The sequence below is a fragment of the Nerophis ophidion genome, linkage group LG03 (assembly GCF_033978795.1).
Source record: "Nerophis ophidion isolate RoL-2023_Sa linkage group LG03, RoL_Noph_v1.0, whole genome shotgun sequence".
NCBI lineage: Eukaryota > Metazoa > Chordata > Actinopteri > Syngnathiformes > Syngnathidae > Nerophis > Nerophis ophidion.
In genome coordinates, this window is record NC_084613.1 from 8,292,674 (window position 1) to 8,314,381 (window position 21,708).

A 21,708-nucleotide genomic window follows, 5' to 3' on the forward strand; every position below is an offset into this window, starting at 1 on the left:
TGTTCGGTGAATGCGCATATGAAACTGGTGGGGTTCGGTACCTCCAACAAGGTTAAGAACCGCTGGTATCCAGAGATTATACTTTATAAAGTTATTTTCCATTTAACTTCACCAGTTTGAGATTATTTTTATTCAAAATCGCTGAATTTTCGCATTTGCCGTTCAAATACTGAGCAGAGACTTGCGGTGAGTCAGCAGCCAGTTGAGCCTCACCATGGATTGCGCAATGACTCGGCTAACTGCTGGCTGCTGTGCAGTGAGACCCTATTGCTATTTGAATTATATAATACATTTCCATAGTTTAGTTTGCTGAGGTGTATAATGTACGGTGTATTTTGTCAACAACTGTATGTGTGATGTATTTCTTGTGCTAAGCAATCATAAAACGGCTGCGAAGATGCACTGTGTGAGGCAGCTGTTCTCCCTCATGGTGGTAGAGGGCGCTATTGATCCCAGGGATCGTTCTTGCGATTACTCGGCTGCAGAATAAGTGACAACAAATTACAGTAAGCTACAATCGTTTATTTTTTCCTCTCGTCTGGACTTTTAACATGAAGGATTACACACCGGTATCTAAAATAAAACAGTTTTCTAAACTGGACTTTCAATCGAAGCAGGAGGTAATAATTAAAGAAAGACCAACACCGGAGCTAAAAGGTTTGCTTTAGACAATGATCTCCATCGAGACAGAGAGACTTTTAAAACTGAAGAAAGATAAGGAAGACTATTATAAACAAGTTATCAATGCTTTTGTTCAGAAGGAGAGGGGCATGGACTTCATTTATAAGTAAAGGTAAGACCATAATAACGTTTTTTTAATTAAATGTTCTTTTTTGTGTGCTACAGTTTGTATGTGTAAAGAATTCTGGTATGAGCTTTTAAACATAAACCGTTAACTGCTGCCAATCAAATGGTGAATAAGATACTCTTTAGGGTTCATATGTTTGTAAATCTGACTGTGATGAAGTCAGTGCCTCATCAGCCATGAACCTCACCGAACGTCACTGGTGTATGTGTATATATATATATATATATATATATATATATATATATATATATGTATATATATATATATATATATATCCCCGCCTTCCGCCCGATTGTAGCTGAGATAGGCGCCAGCACCCCCCGCCACCCCAAAAGGGAATAAGCGGTAGAAAATGGATGGATGGATATATATATATATATATATATATATATATATATATATATATACATACATACATACACACACACACATCTGCCTCGAAAGAAAATATTGTTTGTAGGTGGGGGGGTTGCCCACATTTGTGGTCCTCTCCAAGGTTCTCATAGTCATCATTGTCACCGACGTTCCACTGGGTGTGAGTTTTCCTTGCCCTTATGTGGGTTCTTCCAGGGATGTCGTAGTCGTAGTGGTTTGTGCAGCCCTTTGAGACATTTGTGATTTAGGGCTATATAAATAAACATTGATTGATTTTCCTTGGTAGCTTTCTAACACATTCTATACATATACATATACATATATATATATATATATATATATACATATATATATATCCATACATATATATACACACATATATATATACATACATCTATACATATATATATATATATATATATATATATCCATACATATATATATATATATATATATATATCCATACATATATATACACACACATTTATATACATACATACATCTATACATATATATCCATACATATATATATACACACATATATATACATATATATATGTATGGATATATACATATATATATATATATATATATATATATATCCATACATATATATATGTATATATATACACATATACATATATATATATATATACATACATACATGTATATATATATATATATATATACACACGTATACGCACACACACTCTACAATATCTTTAAAAAGTGCATTCCTTTACTAAAAAAATTGGCTTTTGTCGAGGCTAGAGACAATTATACATGTTTACATTGTTTCTTGTTTCTATACAAACTTTTCAGTTTACAAGCCATGTTAGAGAACCAATTAAGTTTGTAAATCGAGGTGCAGATATAATTTGGATTGATACAACATAAGCCAGAAAATATTAATGGAACAAGAACAAATTGTTTAAAGAAGGACTTTTCTGCAAATGGTGTCATGGCAGTGCGTTGGGCTCCCACCCACCCTGATGGACAGGCGGTCCCAGGCCTGCTTGACCACAGCCTGGTCCACGGACAGTTTCCCGTCCTTGTGGACCGGCTGCAGCAGCGGATCCGTTTGCTTTTTCTTCATCTCGTACTGCACACGGAAGCTTTTAAAGGCCTGGGGAAAAAAAGGGCATGCGGTAAGAGTTGCTGGCGTTAATGCGACAACATTCTTTTATCGATACCTACCTGATACTTGTCTGTGAGACTCCCCTCGGCCGTCTGGGCTCTCAGCACATCTCTCTCCAGCTGGTCCAAAAACACCTTCAGCTCTCTCAGCATCTTGCGCTCCTCCCTCTGTCACATTCAGCAAACATTCAGACTGGAGTCCCCCGCGAGCGAGCAAGAGAGCGAGAGTATCATCACGCTCCTTTTTTTCTCCCCTCTCCGGTAAGCATGCTCTTCCGAACGTCAAACCTCACACTGGCATTCCAGACAGACGTAAGATTAGAGCCAGACATCGACCAATGTGGCTTTTTTCAGGGCCGAAACTGATTATTGGTCCTCAAAGAGGTCGATAACTAATATTTGGAGCCGATATTCATGTACAGTAAAAGTTATTTAAACATGAATAGTGTAGGACACCAAACAGCTGGACAAGGCTTTAAGTTGTTGTTTTTAACATTATTTTTGAGGAAACATTGGATCAGTAGCAACTAGGGTTGTCTCGATATCAATATTTTGGTACCGTTACCAAAATGTATTTTAATACTTTTCTAAATAAAGGGGATCAGAAAAAAATGCATTACTGGCTTTGTTTTAACAAACAATCTTAGGATACATGAAACATATGATTATTTTTGTAATTCAGTCCTTAAATAAAATAGTGAACAAACTAGACAATTTGTTTTTTAGTGAAGTGAAGTGAAGTGAATTATATTTATATAGCGCTTTTCTCTAGTGACTCAAAGCTGGATTGTAGTCAGCTGGAGGCGTGTCTTAATGAAATTAAACAATGGATGTCCGCTAACTTTTTGCAACTCAACGCCAAAAAAACGGAAATGCTGATTATCGGTCCTGCTAGACACCGAACTCTATTTAATAATACAACTCTAACATTTGACAACCAAACAATTAAACAAGGCGACACGGTAAAGAATCTGGGTATTATCTTTGACCCAACTCTCTCCTTTGAGGCACACATTAAAAGGGTTACTAAAACGGCCTTCTTTCATCTCCGTAATATCGCTAAAATTCGCTCCATTCTGTCCACTAAAGACGCTGAGATCATTATCCATGCGTTTGTTACGTCTCGCCTCGACTACTGTAACATATTATTTTCGGGTCTCCCCATGTCTAGCATTAAAAGATTACAGTTGGTACAAAATGCGGCTGCTAGACTTTTGACAAGAACAAGAAAGTTTGATCACATTACGCCTGTACTGGCTCACCTGCACTGGCTTCCTGTGCACTTAAGATGTGACTTTAAGGTTTTACTACTTACGTATAAAATACTACACGGTCTAGCTCCATCCTATCTTGCCGATTGTATTGTACCATATGTCCCGGCAAGAAATCTGCGTTCAAAGGACTCCGGCTTATTAGTGATTCCCAAAGCCCAAAAAAAGTCTGCGGGCTATAGAGCGTTTTCCGTTCGGGCTCCAGTACTCTGGAATGCCCTCCCGGTAACAGTTCGAGATGCCACCTCAGTAGAAGCATTTAAGTCTCACCTTAAAACTCATTTGTATACTCTAGCCTTTAAATAGACTCCCTTTTTAGACCAGTTGATCTGAAGTTTCTTTTCTTTTTCTTCTATGTCCCACTCTCCCTTGTGGAGGGGGTCCGGTCCGATCCGGTGGCCATGTACTGCTTGCCTGTGTATCGGCTGGGGACATCTCTGCGCTGCTGATCCGCCTCCGCTTGGGATGGTTTCCTGCTGGCTCCGCTGTGAACGGGACTCTCGCTGCTGTGTTGGATCCGCTTTGGACTGGACTCTCGCGACTGTGTTGGATCCATTATGGATTGAACTTTCACAGTATCATGTTGGACCCGCTCGACATCCATTGCTTTCCTCCTCTCCAAGGTTCTCATAGTCATCATTGTCACCGACGTCCCACTGGGTGTGAGTTTTCCTTGCCCTTATGTGGGCCTACCGAGGATGTCGTAGTGGTTTGTGCAGCCCTTTGAGACACTAGTGATTTAGGGCTATATAAGTAAACATTGATTGATTGATTGATTAATTGAAAGCGCTTTACATATCCATCCATCCATTTTCTACCGCTTATTCCCTTTTGGGGTCGCGGGGGGCGCTGGCGCCCATCTCAGCTACAATCGGGCGGAAGGCGGGGTACACCCTGGACAAGTCGCCACCTCATCGCAGGGCCAACACAGATAGACAGACAACATTCACACTCACATTCATAGTGAAACCCAATATCTAAGTTACATTTAAACCAGTGTGGGTGGCACTGGGAGCAGGTGGGTAAAGTGTCTTGCCCAAGGACACAACGGCAGCGACTAGGATGGCGGAAGCGGGAATCGAACCTGCAACCCTCTAGTTGCTGGCACGGCCGCTCTACCAACCGAGCTATGCCGCCCCACTTAGTAGTAAGTAAACAAACAAAGACTCCTAATTAGTCTGATGACATATGCAGTAAAATATTGTGTCATTTATCATTCTTTTATTTTGTCAGCATTATGACCATGAATTGATTGACGTGGACCCCGAATTAAACAAGTTGAAAAACTTATTCGGGTGTTACCATTTAGTGGTCAATTGTACGGAATATGTACTGAACTGTGCAATCTACTAATAAAAGTTTCAATCAAGCAATCAATGAGGGACAATCTGTAAAAATGTATTATTAATCAACTTGTTCATTTACTGTTAAAATCTGCTTATTTTCTGTTTGAACACGTTCTATCTACACTTCTGTTTAAATGTAATAATCACTTATTCTTCTCTTCTTTGATACTTTCCAGTAGTTTTGGATGATACCACAAATTAAGGTATTAACACTCCCGGGACAAGCGGTTTGAAAAAGGATGGATGGATCCGATACCAAGTACCGTATTTTTCGGACTATAAGTCGCATTTTTTTTCATAGTTTGGCCAGGGGTGCGACTTATACTCAGGAGCGACTTATGTGTGAAATTATTAACACATTACCGTAAAATATCAAATAATATTACTTAGCTCATCCACGTAAGAGACTAGAAGTATAAGATTTCATGGGATTTATCGATTAGGAGTGACAGATTGTTTGGTAAAGGTATAGCATGTTCTATATGTTATAGTTATTTGAATGACTCTTACCATAATATGTTAGGTTAACATACCAGGCACCTTTTCAGTTGGTTATTTATGCCTCATATAACGTACACTTATTCAGCCTGGTGTTCACTATTCTTTATTTATTTTAAATTGCCTTTCAAATGTCTATTCTTGGTGTTGGGTTTTATCAAATAAATTTCCCCCAAAAATGCGACTTATATGTTTTTTTCCTTCTTTATTAAGCATTTTCGGCAGGTGAGACTTATACTCCGGAGCGACTTATACTCCGAAAAATAGTAGTTACAAGAGTCATAATTTAAGTCCTCATGTGTCCAGAGACGTATTTCCTGAGTTTCTGAATATAATATGAATAATGAAAAAAAATAAGATTTTGTGACAATAAAAAATATCGATGTAATGATTGTAGTATCGACTAGCTGCGCTCTTGTACTTGGTATCATTACAGTGGATGTCAGGTGTAAATCCACCTCACTCATCACTCATGTGTGAATGTGTGTGTGAATGGGTGAATGTGCAAATAGTGTCAAAGCGCTTTGAGTACCTTGAAGGTATACAAGTATAACCCATTTACTGAATGTCAAAATGCCAAAAATTGCCGCCGATAATTGGCCGATCCATATTAACAACCGTGTATGTTAATCATACTTGCCAACCCTCCCGGATTGTCCGGGGGACTCCCGAAATTCAGCGCCTCTCCCCCGAAAACCTCCCGGGACAAATTTTCTCCCGAAAATCTCCCGAAATTCACGCCCCCTCCAGCTCCCTGCAGACCTGAGTGACGTGTCGACAGCCTGTTTTCACGTCCGCTTTCCCACAATATAAACAGCGTGCCTGCCCTATGACGTTATAACTGTACAATGATCGAGGGCGAGTTCTTGGTTTCTTATATAGGTTTATTGTTAGGCAGTTTCATTAAAGTCCTCCCAGCGCGGTAACAACACACAACAACAGCAGTCACGTTTTCGTCTACCGTAAAGCAGTTTGTCTGCCGTAAACAGCAATGTTGTGACACTCTTATACAGGACAATACCGCCATCTACTGTACGTGTTGGGCCATGCTAGGGAGAGATGGACGATTCCAGACTCTAGTGCATTTGATGAAAGCACTTTTGTGCGTGCCACACAGAAATGCATCATCAGAGAGGGTGTTCAGCATGGTTAGAAAAAATTTTATTAGAACGTATCAAAACACGAATTGGTATGTCAGACTTAGCCCTGTCTTGGTTTAACTCTTATCTTACTGATAGGATGCAGTGTGTCTCCCATAACAATGTGACCTCGGACTACGTTAAGGTAACGTGTGGAGTTCCCCAGGGTTCGGTCCTTGGCCCTGCACTCTTCAGCATCTACATGCTGCCGCTAGGTGACATCATACGCAAATACGGTATTAGCTTTCACTGTTATGCTGATGACACCCAACTCTACATGCCCCTAAAGCTGACCAACACGCCGGACTGTAGTCAGCTGGAGGCGTGTCTTAATGAAATTAAACAATGGATGTCCGCTAACTTTTTGCAACTCAACGCCAAAAAAACGAAAATGCTGATTATCGGTCCTGCTAGACACCGAACTCTATTTAATAATACAACTCTAACATTTGACAACCAAACAATTAAACAAGGCGACACGGTAAAGAATCTGGGTATTATCTTCGACCCAACTCTCTCCTTTGAGGCACACATTAAAAGCGTTACTAAAACGGCCTTCTTTCATCTCCGTAATATCGCTAAAATTCGCTCCATTCTGTCCACTAAAGACGCTGAGATCATTATCCATGCGTTTGTTACATCTCGCCTCGACTACTGTAATGTATTATTTTCGGGTCTCCCCATGTCTAGCATTAAAAGATTACAGTTGGTACAAAATGCGGCTGCTAGACTTTTGACAAGAACAAGAAAGTTTGATCACATTACGCCTGTACTGGCTCACCTGCACTGGCTTCCTGTGCACTTAAGATGTGACTTTAAGGTTTTACTACTTACGTATAAAATACTACACGGTCTAGCTCCATCCTATCTTGCCGATTGTATTGTACCATATGTCCCGGCAAGAAATCTGCGTTCAAAGGACTCCGGCTTGTTAGTGATTCCCAAAGCCCAAAAAAAGTCTGCGGGCTATAGAGCGTTTTCCGTTCGGGCTCCAGTACTCTGGAATGCCCTCCCGGTAACAGTTCGAGATGCCACCTCAGTAGAAGCATTTAAGTCTCACCTTAAAACTCATTTGTATACTCTAGCCTTTAAATAGACTCCCTTTTTAGACCAGTTGATCTGCCGTTTCTTTTCTTTTTCTTCTATGTCCCACTCTCCCTTATGGAGGGGGTCCGGTCCGATCCGGTGGCCATGTACTGCTTGCCTGTGTATCGGCTGGGGACATCTCTGCGATGCTGATCCGCCTCCGCTTGGGATGGTTTCCTGCTGGCTCCGCTGTGAACGGGACTCTCGCTGCTGTGTTGGATCCGCTTTGGACTGGACTCTCGCGACTGTGTTGGATCCATTGTGGATTGAACTTTCACAGTATCATGTTAGACCTGCTCGACATCCATTGCTTTCCTCCTCTCTAAGGTTCTCATAGTCATCATTGTCACCGACGTCCCACTGGGTCATTATTGTCACCGATGTCCCACTGGGTGTGAGTTTTCCTTGCCCTTATGTGGGCCTACCGAGGATGTCGTGGTGGTTTGTGCAGCCCTTTGAGACACTAGTGATTTAGGGCTATATAAGTAAACATTGATTGATTGATTGAATTCAACCCTTAACTCAACAATGAGTAGATGAGTGTTATGTCTGTGTATGTGTAAATAAATGAAAAATGAAATTCAAGTATTTCTCTTATTTATTTGTATATATATAAGCATATATATGTATATGAGGGCTTCACGGTGGAAGAGGGGCTAGTGCGTCTGCCTCACAATACGAAGGTCCTGCAGTCCTGGGTTCAAATCCAGGCTCGGGATCTTTCTGTGTGGAGTTTGCATGTTCTCCCCGTGAATGCGTGGGTTCTCTCCGAGTACTCCGGCTTCCTCCCACTTCCAAAGACATGCACCTGGGGATAGGTTGATTGGCAACACTAAATTGGCCCTAGTGTGAGAATGTGAGTGTGAATGTTGTCTGTCTATCTGTGTTGGCCCTGCGATGAGGTGGCGACTTGTCCAGGGTGTACCCCGCCTTCCGCCCGATTGTAGCTGAGATAGGCGCCAGCGCCCCCCGCGATCCCAAAAGGGAATAAGCGGTAGAAAATGGATGGATGGATGGATGTATATGAAATACTTGACTTGGTGAATTCTAGCTGTAAATATACTCCTCCCCTCTTAACCACGCCCCCTGCTCCACCCCACCCCCCCACCTCCCGAAATCGGAGGTCTCAAGGTTGGCAAGTATGATGTCAATGTCAACTCAAGTGGGCACTTTTCTAGGAACACGGTGGTCCGGAGTTTGATAAAACAAAATTGGTCGATCTCTAGATTAGACTGCTAGTGAGAAAGCAGAACGACGTACCTCAAGCATTTGCTCTATGTCTTGAGGCGCAAACTGTCCGAGGAAAGGCGGCAGAGCACACAAAAAGATGCAAACTCAATCAGAGAGGCGTTAGAAAGGCCAGGGGCTGAGCGGAGATGGCGAACGGCATGCGTGTCTATAGACCCGATTGCTCACCTGAAGCCCGGGCGCTGACAGCGCAGAGGCGGGAATGGAGCCAGAGCGCAGCTTAAGTGTGCAAAAGTAGATGGAGAAATGAAATGAGACGGTGATGATGATGATGGAGAGAAACAAATGGCTGTGGTGTTCATGCCATGACATCAAATGAAGCGTTGCATGCAGATATAAAGCTCAGCGATGCATGTTGAACTTTACTGGAAATGAACGATCACTCACAGGATTGAGCCTCACAATGCACACTTGTATTGTATTAAAGGTCCCCATATTGTACAAAATGAACATTTTAATGATGTACTATGTGTTTATGAGCAGAAATCTATCATCTCATGTACTTCTGTACACGTCCACTACATATGTAAAATTAGGCTCCACTTAAAATAAGGTTTGGTCAGTCAGCTATAGACATGGGCGTGCAAGTTCCACCATGTTGTTTTTCTTCAGTGAATATGCTAACCAAGTACAATAAACATCATCATTTTTTGATGGATAATGAAATCAGGATTAATGACAGGATTCTTCAACAATCTGAAAACATGAGTACCTTACTATTGTACCACCAAAACTATTGATATAATTCAAAAGAACAACGGATATATGTTAGTAATGAATTAAAAAACAACAAGTAAAATATATATATAATTTATATAGAAAATCCAAATGTGATTAGTTGTTCGGCCCTATAATCGAGCACAATGAAATGTAATTTTAGCATGGAGCTCACATAGTAGTGTTGCGAACGTTTGTGTTCCACTCCTTAAAACAGGGGTCGGGAACCTTTTTGGCTGACAGAGCCATGAAAGCCAAATATTTAAAAATGTATTTCTTTGAGAGCCATATACCATATTTTCGGACTATATGTCGCAGTATTTTTTCATAGTTTGGCTGGGTGTGCGACTTATACTCAGGAGCGACTTATGTGTGAAATTATTAAGACATTACCGTAAAATATCAAATAATATTATTTAGCTCATCCACGTAAGAGACTAGACGTATAAGATTTCATGGGATTTATCGATTAGGAGTGACAGATTGTTTGGTAAAGGTATAGCATGTTCTATATGTTATAGTTATTTGAATGACTCTTACCATAATATGTTAGGATAACATAGCAGGCACCTTCTCAGTTGGTTATTTATGCCTCATATAACGTACACTTATTCAGCCTGTTGTTCACTATTCTTTATTTATTTTAAATTGCCTTTCAAATGTCTATTCTTGGTGTTGGGTGTCATCAAATAAATTTCCCCAAAAATGTGACCTATACTCCACTGCGACTTATACGTATATGTTTTTTTCCTTCTTTATTATGCATTTTAGGCAGGTGCGACTTATACTCCGAAAAATACGGTAATATTTTTCAACACTGAATACAACTAAATGCGTGCATTTTTAAGTAAGACCAACATTTTTAGAGTATAATAAGTATTTTATTCTTTTTAATAACAATTGTTATTCTGAAGCTAACCAACGATAAATAAAATACTTCTTAATGCGACTTCTTGAACTGGTGGGGTAGAAAATGGATGAGCATGTTTTTATATTTTCAACGTTGTTTTTAACATGTACCATGAATTGATTTACGTGGACCCTATTCGGGTGTTACCATTTAGTGGTCAATTTTACGGAATATGTACTGTACTGTGCAATCTACTAATAAAAGTTTCAATCCATCAATCAATCGATCAAAACTGTGATTACAAGCGGAATTATTCATTACTTATCGTGTTAAGCAATGTCAGCTAATATTTATCTGAGAGCCAGATGCAGTCATCAAAAGAGTCACATCTGGCTCTAGAGCCATAGGTTCCCTACCCCTGCCTTAAAAGATCATCAGAACCTCTTCCTCCTATACAGGAAATTGCAAAAAGCCACCGCCTGACCAGGGCTCAGAAAAGCTGTAGTGACTCCTCCCACCACCACCAAGGACTGTTTTCACTGCTGGACTCTAGAAAGAGGTTCTGCAACCTCCGTAGCAGTAACAGCTTCTTCTCTAGGGCCATAAGACTCTTGAACGCATCATAATAATCCCCTCAATTCCTCAAAAAAACGGATTAACTCGCTGAAATATAAAGACAATATAACATGCAAACCCCATTTCCATATGAGTTGGGAAATTGTGTTAGATGTAAATATAAACGGAATACAATGATTTGCAAATCCTTTTCAACCCATATTCAGTTGAATATGCTACAAAGACAACATATTTGATGTTTAAACTAATAAACATTTTTTTTTTTTTCAAATAATCATTAACTTTAGAATTTGATGCCAGCAACACATGACAAAAAAAGTTGGAAAAGTGGCAATAAATACGGATAAAGTTGAGTAATGCTCATCAAACACTTATTTAGAACATCCTACAGGTGTGCAGGCTAATTGGGACCAGGTGGGTGCCATGATTGGGTATAAAAACAGCTTCCAGAAAAATGCTCTGTCTTTCACAAGAAAGGATGGGGCGAGGTACACCCCTTTGTCCACAACTGCGTGAGTGCAATTGCAAGAAATTTAGGGATTTCAACATCTACGGTCCATAATATCATTAAAATTTTCAGAGAATTTGGAGAAATCACTCCACGTAAGCGGCATGGCCGGAAACCAACATTGAATGACCGTGACCTTCCATCCCTCAGACGGCACTGTATCAAAAACCGACATCAATCTCTAAAGGATATCACTAAATGGGTTTAGGAACACTTCAGAAAACCACTGTCACTAAATATAGTTCATCGCCACATCTGTAAGTGCAAGTTAAAGCTCTACTATGCAAAGCGAAAGCCAATTATCAACAACATCCAGAAACGCCACCGGCTTCTCTGGGCCCGAGATCATCTAAGATGGACTGATGCAAAGTGGAAAAGTGTTCTGTGGTCTGACGAGTCCACATTTCAAATTGTTTTTGGAAATATTCGACATTGTGTCATCCGGACCAAAGGGGAAGCGAACCATCCAGACTGTTATGGACGCAAAGTGCAAAAGCCAGCATCTGTGATGGTATGGGGGTCCATTAGTGCCCAAGGCATGGGTAACTTACACATCTGTGAAGTCACCATTAATGCTGAAAGGTACATACAGGTTTTGGAACAACATATGCTGCCATCCAAGCGCCGTCTTTTTCATGGACGCCCCTGCTTATTTCAGCAAGACAATGCCAAGACACAACCAGCACGTGTTGCAACAGCGCGGCTTTGTAAAAAAAAGAGTACGGGTACTTTCCTGGCCCGCCTGCAATCCAGACCTGTCTCCCATCGAAAATGTTTGGCGTATTATGAAGCGTAAAATACGACAGCGGAGACCCTTGACTGTTGAACGGCTCAAGGTCTACATAAAACAAGAATGGGAAAGAATTCCAGCTTCAAAGTTTCAACAATTAGTTTCCTCAGTTACCAAACGTTTATTGAGTGTTGTTAAAAGAAAAGGTGATGTAACAAAGTGGTGAACATGCCCTTTCCCAACTACTTTGGCACGTGTTGCAGCCATGAAATTCTAAGGTTATTATTATTTGCAAAAAAAAATTAAAGTTTATGAGTTTGAACATCAAATATCTTGTCTTTGTAGTGCGTTGAATTTAATATTTGTTAAATTTCTTGTTCTATTTGTACTTTTGGTACAAATAGGACAAGAAATGACAGTGCTTAAAAACTGGTTTGATATGAATAAATTATCACTTAATATTGCTAAAACTAAATTTATGATATTTGGTACCAAAACTGAGGTATCTAATGAAGTAAATATTAAAATAAATGGAGATAAAATTGAGCGTGTCTTTGATACTAAGTTTTTGGGAGTTATAATTGATTATAAATTATCATGGAGACAACATGTAAATTATATAAAAACAAAAATATCAAAAACACTTAGTGTTTTGTATAAAACTAAAGAATTACTTAATTATAATTCTTTGTTAACAATTTATTATACTTTGATACTTCCATACATGACATACTGTGTAGAACTCTGGGGAACCACTTTTAAAACCATAACTAATGATATTGTTTTGCTGCAAAAAAAAAGCTGTACGGCTAATAAACAAAGCAGGATATTATGACCATACCCATCCATTATTTGTTAAATCAAAACTTATGAAATTTCAAGATATTGTTTATTATAAAATAACACAGATAATGTTCAAAGCAAAAATAAATACTCTTCCAGAAGGAATTCAAAAATACTTCTCTCTACAGACCAGCAAATACAATCTAAGAGATGAATCTAAGTTTATTTGACCAAAAGCAAGACTAGTGGTTAAACGTAGATGTTTATCTGTTCTCGGTGTTAATTTGTGGAATTCTGTTGGTAAAGAAATAAAAATGAGTGACTCAGTATTTAATTTCAAAAAGAACATGTCACAATGTATTTTAAAAAGTTATGTGAACTAGAAATGTATGTTTGTTTGGTTAAATGTTGTATTTAGAAGGTATGTATGTTCATCTATTTACAAAAAAGTGTATGTGTGTAGGTACATATTTTTGTATTGTTTGTTGGGGGGCAGCTTGAATGTGGATGCTGAATGACTATATTTCTTTTTGTGTTGCAGAATTATTAGAAAAGGTAACTTAATTGAATGTAAAAAAAATTATGTTGGGCATATAAGCTTTTTTGCTTCTGCCTGTTTCAGTCATGTTATTCATTTTTGAATCGTGATCTATGTTGGAATATGTTTTTGTTAGACTGAAAATAAACTGAACTGAAACTGGAAAAAAAAAAAAAAATAATAATAATAATATTCAACCCATATTCAATTCAATATTCAACCCATATTCAATTGAATATGGGTTGAAAAGGATTTGCAAATCATTGTATTCTGTTTATATTTACATCTGACACAATTCCCCAACTCATGTGGAAATGGGGTTTGTACATCCATGAATATATGCAATAAGTGCAATATATTTATTTGTACAGTAATCTATTTATTTATATCTGCACCTTATTGTTCTTGTATCCTGCACTACAACGAGCTAATGCAACAAAACTATGTTCTTATCCGTACTGTAAAGTTCAAATTTGAATGACAATAAAAGGAAGTCTAAGTCTTAAAAGTTTGTTGTTGTATGTGATTTATGACATCTATTATATGTCACAAGTGCACCGTTACAGTGTAAATGTCAAAAGTGGATAAAGTACACGATGGTGTTTTTTTGGAGAAACACACTCCGTCAGGGACAAATACACTTTTGTAGCACGGCTGACACTTACTGAGTAAAACAAATTATTCAATATGGGACCTTTAAAAAACAACAGGATGTGGTTTGTGTCTAATTCTGCGGCTGCTTTGAAGCTTAAGCATCGACAGAGATTTCAAAGCCAGCTACCTCGTCGTACTGTCCGTCCGTCTCCGATTGGTGAGGTTTAGGGTAGTGCTTGAGGAACTGAGCCACGTACGTCATGATGGATTTCTCGTCCGGCTTGTCCACGTCCACGTCTGCGGAGAGACACAAAACATGCCGATCCTGACAACGCCAATAATCTTCGGCGCCAACAACACAGCACCTTCTGGATCCAACAGGCGAGGGATGCCCAGCTCGTTTTCCGCTAGTGCGAAAGCTTCCTCCAAATTCTCCTTGTTGCTCCTCCTGAGCACCGCCTGCATGTCCACCAGGTCGGGCCGGATGGCGTGGACCACCGACTGAAAAGCAACGCCATTGCGCCAGCTGGGACCAAAATCCTTCACCTCAATTCCGTGGTGCCTGAAAAAGACGTCGGGAAGACCCATGTGAACAACATTCGAGGCGCAGCTTCCTGAGGTGTCGGGTATTTGGACGTACTTGGCAGCGGTGCACTGCACCCACTTGAGGAGGGCCTTCTTGGCGTTACCCTGAAACTTCACCACTTTTCTCTTCATGGGCGGACTTCCCGTTTCCGAGCTCTCCACCGAAGAGTTGCTGTTGGACAAGGCTTGGAGTGCTGGAAGGTTGCTGGTCAGCTCCTCAATCTGAGTGGAGACGACAGTTGTGGGTGGTGCTGTTTAAAAAGCCAGGCTATGCTACTGACGTTACCTGGAAGTAGAGGATGATGGTCCATATCAGCCCGAGAACGATTGACGGTCGTCCGTCGGCAATGTCGGTGGCATGAATGTTCACCAGTTTGATCTGAAACCAAAGCAATTATTCCACTGGATGTCACATTTGTCACAGAATAATTACAAGGTTTTTGGCTATTACAGCTTCAACTTTTCTGAGAAGGCTGTCCACAAGGTTGCGGCGTGTGTTTAAAGACATTTTCAACCTTTCTTCCAGAAGCGCATTGGTGCGGTTACACAGTGATGTTGGTGGAGAAGGCCTGGCTCTCAGTGTCTGTTCTAATTCATCCCAAAGGTGTTCTATCGCAGTGGTTCTAAAATGGGGGTACGCATACCCCGGGGGGTACTTGAAGGTATGCCAAGGGGTACGTGAGATTTTTTTTAAATATTCTAAAAATTGGCCCTAGTGTGTGGATGTGAGTGTGAATGTTGTCTGTCTATCTGTGTTGGCCCTGCGATGAGGTGGCGACTTGTCCAGGGTGTACCCCGCCTTCCGCCCGACTGTAGCTGAGATAGGCGCCAGCGCCCCCCGCGACCCCGAAAGGGAATAAGCGGTAGAAAATGGATGGATGGATGGATTCTAAAAATTGCAACAATGCAAAAATCCTTTATAAATATATTTATTGACTAATACTTCAACAAAATATGAATGTAAGTTCATTAACTGCGAGAAAAAAATGCAACAATGCAATATTCAGGGTTGACAGCTAGATTTTTTTGTGGATATGTTCCAAAAAATATTGATGTTAGGATTTCTTTGTTTTGTGAAGAAATGTTTAGAAATAAGTTGATGAATCCAGATGGATCTCTATTACAATCCCCAAAGAGGGCACTTTAAGTTGATGATTGCTTCTATGTGTAGCAGCACGGTGGAACAGGGGTTAGTGCATGTGCCACACAATACGAAGGTCCTGAGTAGTCCTGAGTTCAATCCCGGGCTCGGGATCTTTCTGTGTGGAGTTTGCATGTTCTCCCCGTGACTGCGTGGGTTCCCTCCGGGTACTCCGGCTTCCTCCTACCTCCAAAGACATGCACCTGGGGATAGGCCCCTCCTACCTCCAAAGACATGCACCTTGGGATAGGCGCCTCCCACCTCCAAAGACATGCACCTGGGGATAGGCCCCTCCCACCTCCAAAGACATGCACCTGGGGATAGGCCCCTCCCACCTCCAAAGACATGCACCTGGGGATAGGCCCCTCCCACCTCCAAAGACATGCACCTGGGGATAGGCCCCTCCCACCTCCAAAGACATGCACCTGGGGATAGGCCCCTCCCACCTCCAAAGACATGCACCTGGGGATAGGCCCCTCCCACCTCCAAAGACATGCACCTGGGGATAGGCCCCTCCCACCTCCAAAGACATGCACCTGGGGATACGCCCCTCCCACCTCCAAAGACATGCACCTGGGGATAGGCGCCTCCCACTTCCAAAGACATGCACCTGGGGATAGTCGCCTCCCACCTCCAAAGACATGCACCTGGGGATAGGCGCCTCCCACTTCCAAAGACATGCACCTGGGGATAGGCCCCTCCCACCTCCAAAGACATGCACCTGGGGATAGGCGCCTCCCACTTCCAAAGACATGCACCTGGGGATAGGCCCCTCCCACCTCCAAAGACATGCACCTGGGGATAGGCCCCTCCCACCTCCAAAGACATGCACCTGGGGATAGGCGCCTCCCACTTCCAAAGACATGCACCTGGGGATAGGCCCCTCCCACCTCCAAAGACATGCACCTGGGGATAGGCCCCTCCCACCTCTAAAGACATGCACCTGGGGATAGGCCCCTCCCACCTCCAAAGACATGCACCTGGGGATAGGCCCCTCCCACCTCCAAAGACATGCACCTGGGGATAGGCCCCTCCCACCTCCAAAGACATGCACCTGGGGATAGGCCCCTCCCACCTCCAAAGACCTGCACCTGGGGATAGGCCCCTCCCACCTCCAAAGACATGCACCTGGGGATAGGCCCCTCCCACCTCCAAAGACATGCACCTGGGGATAGGCCCCTCCCACCTCCAAAGACATGCACCTGGAGATAGGCTGATTGGCAACACTAAATGGTCCCTAGTGTGTGAATGTTGTCTGTCTATCTGTGTTGGTCCTGCCATGAGGCGGCGACTTGTCCAGGGTGCACACCGCCTTCCGGCCAAATGCAGCTAAAATAGGCTCCAGCACCCCCCGCAGCCCCAAAAGGGACAAGCGGTAGAAAATGGATGGATGGATGTACAATGGGCTACACGAGACATGTGAGTGTTTTAAACAAAAGCTAAATATATTCATCCCCATGGTGTCCTCATTTTTTTCAGTTCAATTCACTATTTTACTCGTGAAGCACTGCACATAAAAGGGTGAAAATGTATGAAAACTCACACCCCTACTGTGTTACTTGTGCTATTATTTTTCTGACAAACACACCGCACAGGCGGAACGTTGCTTAGCAGTGTTTAGCACTGAGGTCTCAAAGCGAGGAGGTCCTGGGTTCGATTCCCGATCTCGAGGTCTTTCTTGTGTGGAGTTTGCATGTTTTCTGCGGTACTCTGGCTTCCTCCCCCTTTCAAAGACACGCACCTGGGGATAGGTTGATTGACAACACTAAATTGGCCCTAGTGTGTGAATGTGAGTGTGACTATTGTCTGAAAAGTGTGTCATGGTGCATACAAGCGAAGTGGAAGCAAACGAGTCCCACTGACCGCAGATCCTCGATACACCGACAGAGAGCGTGCATGAGGTCAGACACAAAAAAAAAAACAAGATGATTGAGGCCAGAGAGAAGTGGGACTTGAGCTCACACAATCATAAAGGATTTTAGCAATTACGTAACCAAAACTGTTTCTCTTTTTTCGGCGCTTCATGTTTGATTTCATTTGATTATTGATTTTTATTAAGGGTCCCCATTAGCTGGTTGCCACAACAACCCATCACTCTTCCTGGGGTCCACAAACTCAATACAAGTAAAAGCATATTTTCCGGACAATAAGTCGCAGTTTTTTTTATAGTTTGGCGACTTATACTCAGGAGCGACTTATGTGTGAAATTATTAGCACATTATCGCCAAATATCAAATAATATTATTTAGCTCATTCACGTAGAGACTAGACGTATAAGATTTCATGGGATTTATCGATTAGGAGTGACAGATTGTTTGGTAAAGGTATAGCATGTTCTATATGTTATAGTTATTTGAATGACTCTTACCATAATATGTTAGGATAACATAGCAGGCACCTTCTCGGTTGCTTATTTATGCCTCATATAAAGTACACTAATTTAGCCTGTTGTTCACTATTCTTTATTTATTTTAAATTGCCTTTCAAATGTCTATTCTTGGTGTTGGGTTTTATCAAATAAATTTCCCCCAAAAATGTGACGTATATTGTGGTGAACTGAATTTTTCATGTTTTTCTGTGTGGTTTGCACGTCATGTTTACTCTCGCTCTCGCCCACAGTCTGGAGTGCAGCTGACGCTGGGCAATCGTGCACACCTGAAAGTTGATTAAGGTGGCCAGAAGTACGCGGACGACGCAGCCATCGTCGGGTGCATCATGGACGGCAGAGAGGAGGAGTTTCGGAACCTGGTGAGGGACTTTGTTGTCTGGTGCCACACGAACGTCTTGCAGCTCAATCCGTCAAAGACCAAGGAGCTGGTCATTGACTTTGGGAGGTCGAGTCCACGGTCACAACCTATTGTGATCGAGGGAGTTGAGGTACAGACCGTGGCCTCATTCAAGTACCTCGGGGTTTGGGTGGACAATAAGCTGGACTGGACTGTTAACACGGACCACCAGTACAAGAAAGGACAGAGCAGGCTGTACTTCCTCAGGAGACTGCACTCCTTCAACATTTGTAGAAAACTCCTTAGGATGTACTACCAGTCTGTGGTTGCCAGTGTTCTGTTCTACATGGTAGTGTGCTGGGGGGGCAGTACATCTAAGAAGGACAGCTCCAGACTTGAGAAACTGATCAGGCGGGCCGGTTCTACAATCGGAATGAAACTGGACTCACTGGTGACGGTGGCAGAGAAGAGGACTGTTGACAAACTAGTGAGCATCCTGGATGATGCCAGTCACCCTCTGCATAGCGTTATCAGTAGCCAGAAGAGCTTGTTCAGTGCTAGACTGCTTCATCCCAAGTGCAGGACTAATAGACTCAAGAACTCCTTTGTCCCACACGCCATTAGACTGTACAACTCCTCTCTGGGACGGGGCGCGGGGGGTACTAGGATGACAGGGGATGCAAAACAATAACAGTGCAATACGTTTTCATAACATGGTCACTACTGCCTACTTTGTCTTGTTATATTCTTATTTTACTGTTATATTGTTATTCCCATTCTTTTTATTCTTTTTGTAATATTTCTCTATTTTGTTTCCTTTTAAACCCCCTTTATTTACTTTTTACTTTTTTCTTTAAATTGATCTCAACTCTGTACACTGCTGCTGGAATTTACATTTTCCTGAAGGAACTCTCCTGAAGGAATCAATAAAGTACTATCTATTTAGTCCGGGTGCTGACGGCCTGTCAGTGCCGGAACTTTGTGTCCACTGCAAGTTCACTCGCATGTCTTTTGGCCTTCTACACACTCGCAGTCTCTCTAGTCTGTCTTGTGCACCTCTCAGGTTTGCCTATTTATACCCTAGTCTTGTCTAGCGCCTTTAGTTAACATTTTGTTTCTTTGTTTTACTTCGTTTTTGAAGTCAATTATCCTAGCTTCGTCTAGCGTCCTTATTTTGTACTTTGTACTCCTGTTTTGTATTTTTCCCAGCCTGTATTGTTCCTAGCTTTGTCTAGCGCAGTGGTTCCCAAAGTGGGCGGTACCGCCCCCCTGGGGGCGGTGGAAAGATCTGGGGGGGGGGTGAGGAAGAAGGGGGCGGTAGGGCGGCGGCAGTCCGAAGTCAGAAGTCAGAAGTTCGAACGTTTGTTTGACGATTTGTACACAACACGTGCAGCAGGACGAGTCAGTGGACGACGCATCAGGGTCCGGTTACAAGACGCCGCTCTGGCCCAGTCAGATCCGACAGCATAGACTACAAAAGCAAAAGCTCAGGTTTGTAATTTCAAGCTTGTAATGTTCAGAATTGTATCTTATAATAAAAACCGCATTCTGGCGGTCAACATCATCTTGAGTTCAAGTCAACATGAAATTGGGGACTCGCCAGAACGCGCCGTGTTGTGTTGTGTTGAGCTGGTTAGGGTGGTGCATTCACTGATATATATTGTTACGAATGTATATGACTTTGTACCTGTGTGTGTGTGTGTGTGTGTGCATATATGCGTGTTCGCGCGTGTGTCATTGTGTGGGTGGCGAGGGTGGCGTGCCTTAGATCACGTCCGCCACCATTTTCTGTGAGTAAATGGAAAAAAATGAATACGTGAGAGGGTAAATTGCCTTTCATACCTTCAATGTTGTCATTTTTGTCTTTAAGTAGGCCTATTTATGAAAGAGGTGTTTGTTTCCATATGTGCTAGGAATTCACAGGGGAGCCAAGGGGGCGCCAGCCTGCAAAAGTTTGGGAACCATTGGTCTAGCGTTTTCTGTTCTATTTTTGGTTGTTTGATATAGTTATTATCAGGGACGGCGTGGCGCAGTGGGAGAGTGGCCGTGCGCAACCCGAGGGTCCCTGGTTCAAATCCCACCTAGTACCAACCTCATCACGTCCGTTGTGTCCTGAGCAAGACACTTCACCCTTGCTCCTGATGGGTGCTGGTTGGCGCCTTGCATGGCAGCTCCCTCCATCAGTGTGTGAATGTGTGTGTGAATGGGTAAATGGGGAAGTAGTGTCAAAGCGCTTTGAGTACCTTGAAGGTAGAAAAGCGCTCTACAAGTACAACCCATTTATTCTTCATGGTGTGTTTTTGTATTTCCACCATCGCCTTTTGTTTTGGCTACGTTCCACTTCCACCTAAATAAAGGAAGAACTTAACTATACCAAACTACGTCTCTGCATCCTTGGGATCCACTCTCCAATTACGTAACATATATATGTTTTTTTTCCTCCTTTTTTATGCATTTTCAACAGGTGCAACTTATACTCCGGAGCGACTTATACTCCGAAAAATACGGTAACTATAACTACACAATACAGAAAAAAATAAAAGCATAAATAAGAAAACAAGCAAAGAATTTACAGTCACAGAATAATAATTACCACATAAATATAATAGGTGTGTATGCTAGGATGTTTGATCGGATAGACTGACCATACGTCCTCTTTTCACCAGACATTTCCTCTTTTGCGGGGCTGTCAGGGCAGAGTTTCTTAAATGCCTCAAATGCCCGGCATTTTAAGTTATGGTTGCATGTATTAACAATGAACCTTCGGGGTTAAGAAGGGGTAAAAAAAAACATTGTGCGGGCAGCAGCATTCGTGAGGGAGGGGCAGAGACAGAGAGAGCGAGAGAGTTATGTGCTAATCAGACATGATGCTAACATGCTATTTAGGCTAGCTATATGTACACATTGCATCATTATGCCTCATTTGTAGCTATCTTTTAGCTCATTTAGTTTCCTTTAAGTCCTCTTAATTCAATTTATATCTCATGACACTATCTGTATGTAATATGTTTTTTATTTTTTCGCGGCTCCAGACAGATTTTTGTTTTTGTAT

The 21,708-nt window shown here is 41.9% G+C and overlaps 1 protein-coding gene across 3 annotated transcripts in view; it reads right to left on the reverse strand.

Moving 5' to 3' along the window:
* Nucleotides 1-21,708, reverse strand: part of syne1b (spectrin repeat containing, nuclear envelope 1b) — a 346,051-nt gene that overhangs the window by 299,397 nt on the left and 24,946 nt on the right. For all 3 annotated transcript variants that reach the window (XM_061894156.1, XM_061894155.1, XM_061894154.1), the window contains exons 5-11: nucleotides 15,076-15,168; nucleotides 14,845-15,011; nucleotides 14,570-14,766; nucleotides 14,392-14,501; nucleotides 9,077-9,127; nucleotides 2,381-2,488; nucleotides 2,172-2,309 (exon numbers count right to left, since the gene is read on the reverse strand). In XM_061894156.1, coding sequence (XP_061750140.1) covers nucleotides 2,172-2,309; nucleotides 2,381-2,488; nucleotides 9,077-9,127; nucleotides 14,392-14,501; nucleotides 14,570-14,766; nucleotides 14,845-15,011; nucleotides 15,076-15,168 — 864 coding nt within the window. The remainder of the gene's footprint in view (nucleotides 1-2,171; nucleotides 2,310-2,380; nucleotides 2,489-9,076; nucleotides 9,128-14,391; nucleotides 14,502-14,569; nucleotides 14,767-14,844; nucleotides 15,012-15,075; nucleotides 15,169-21,708) is intronic.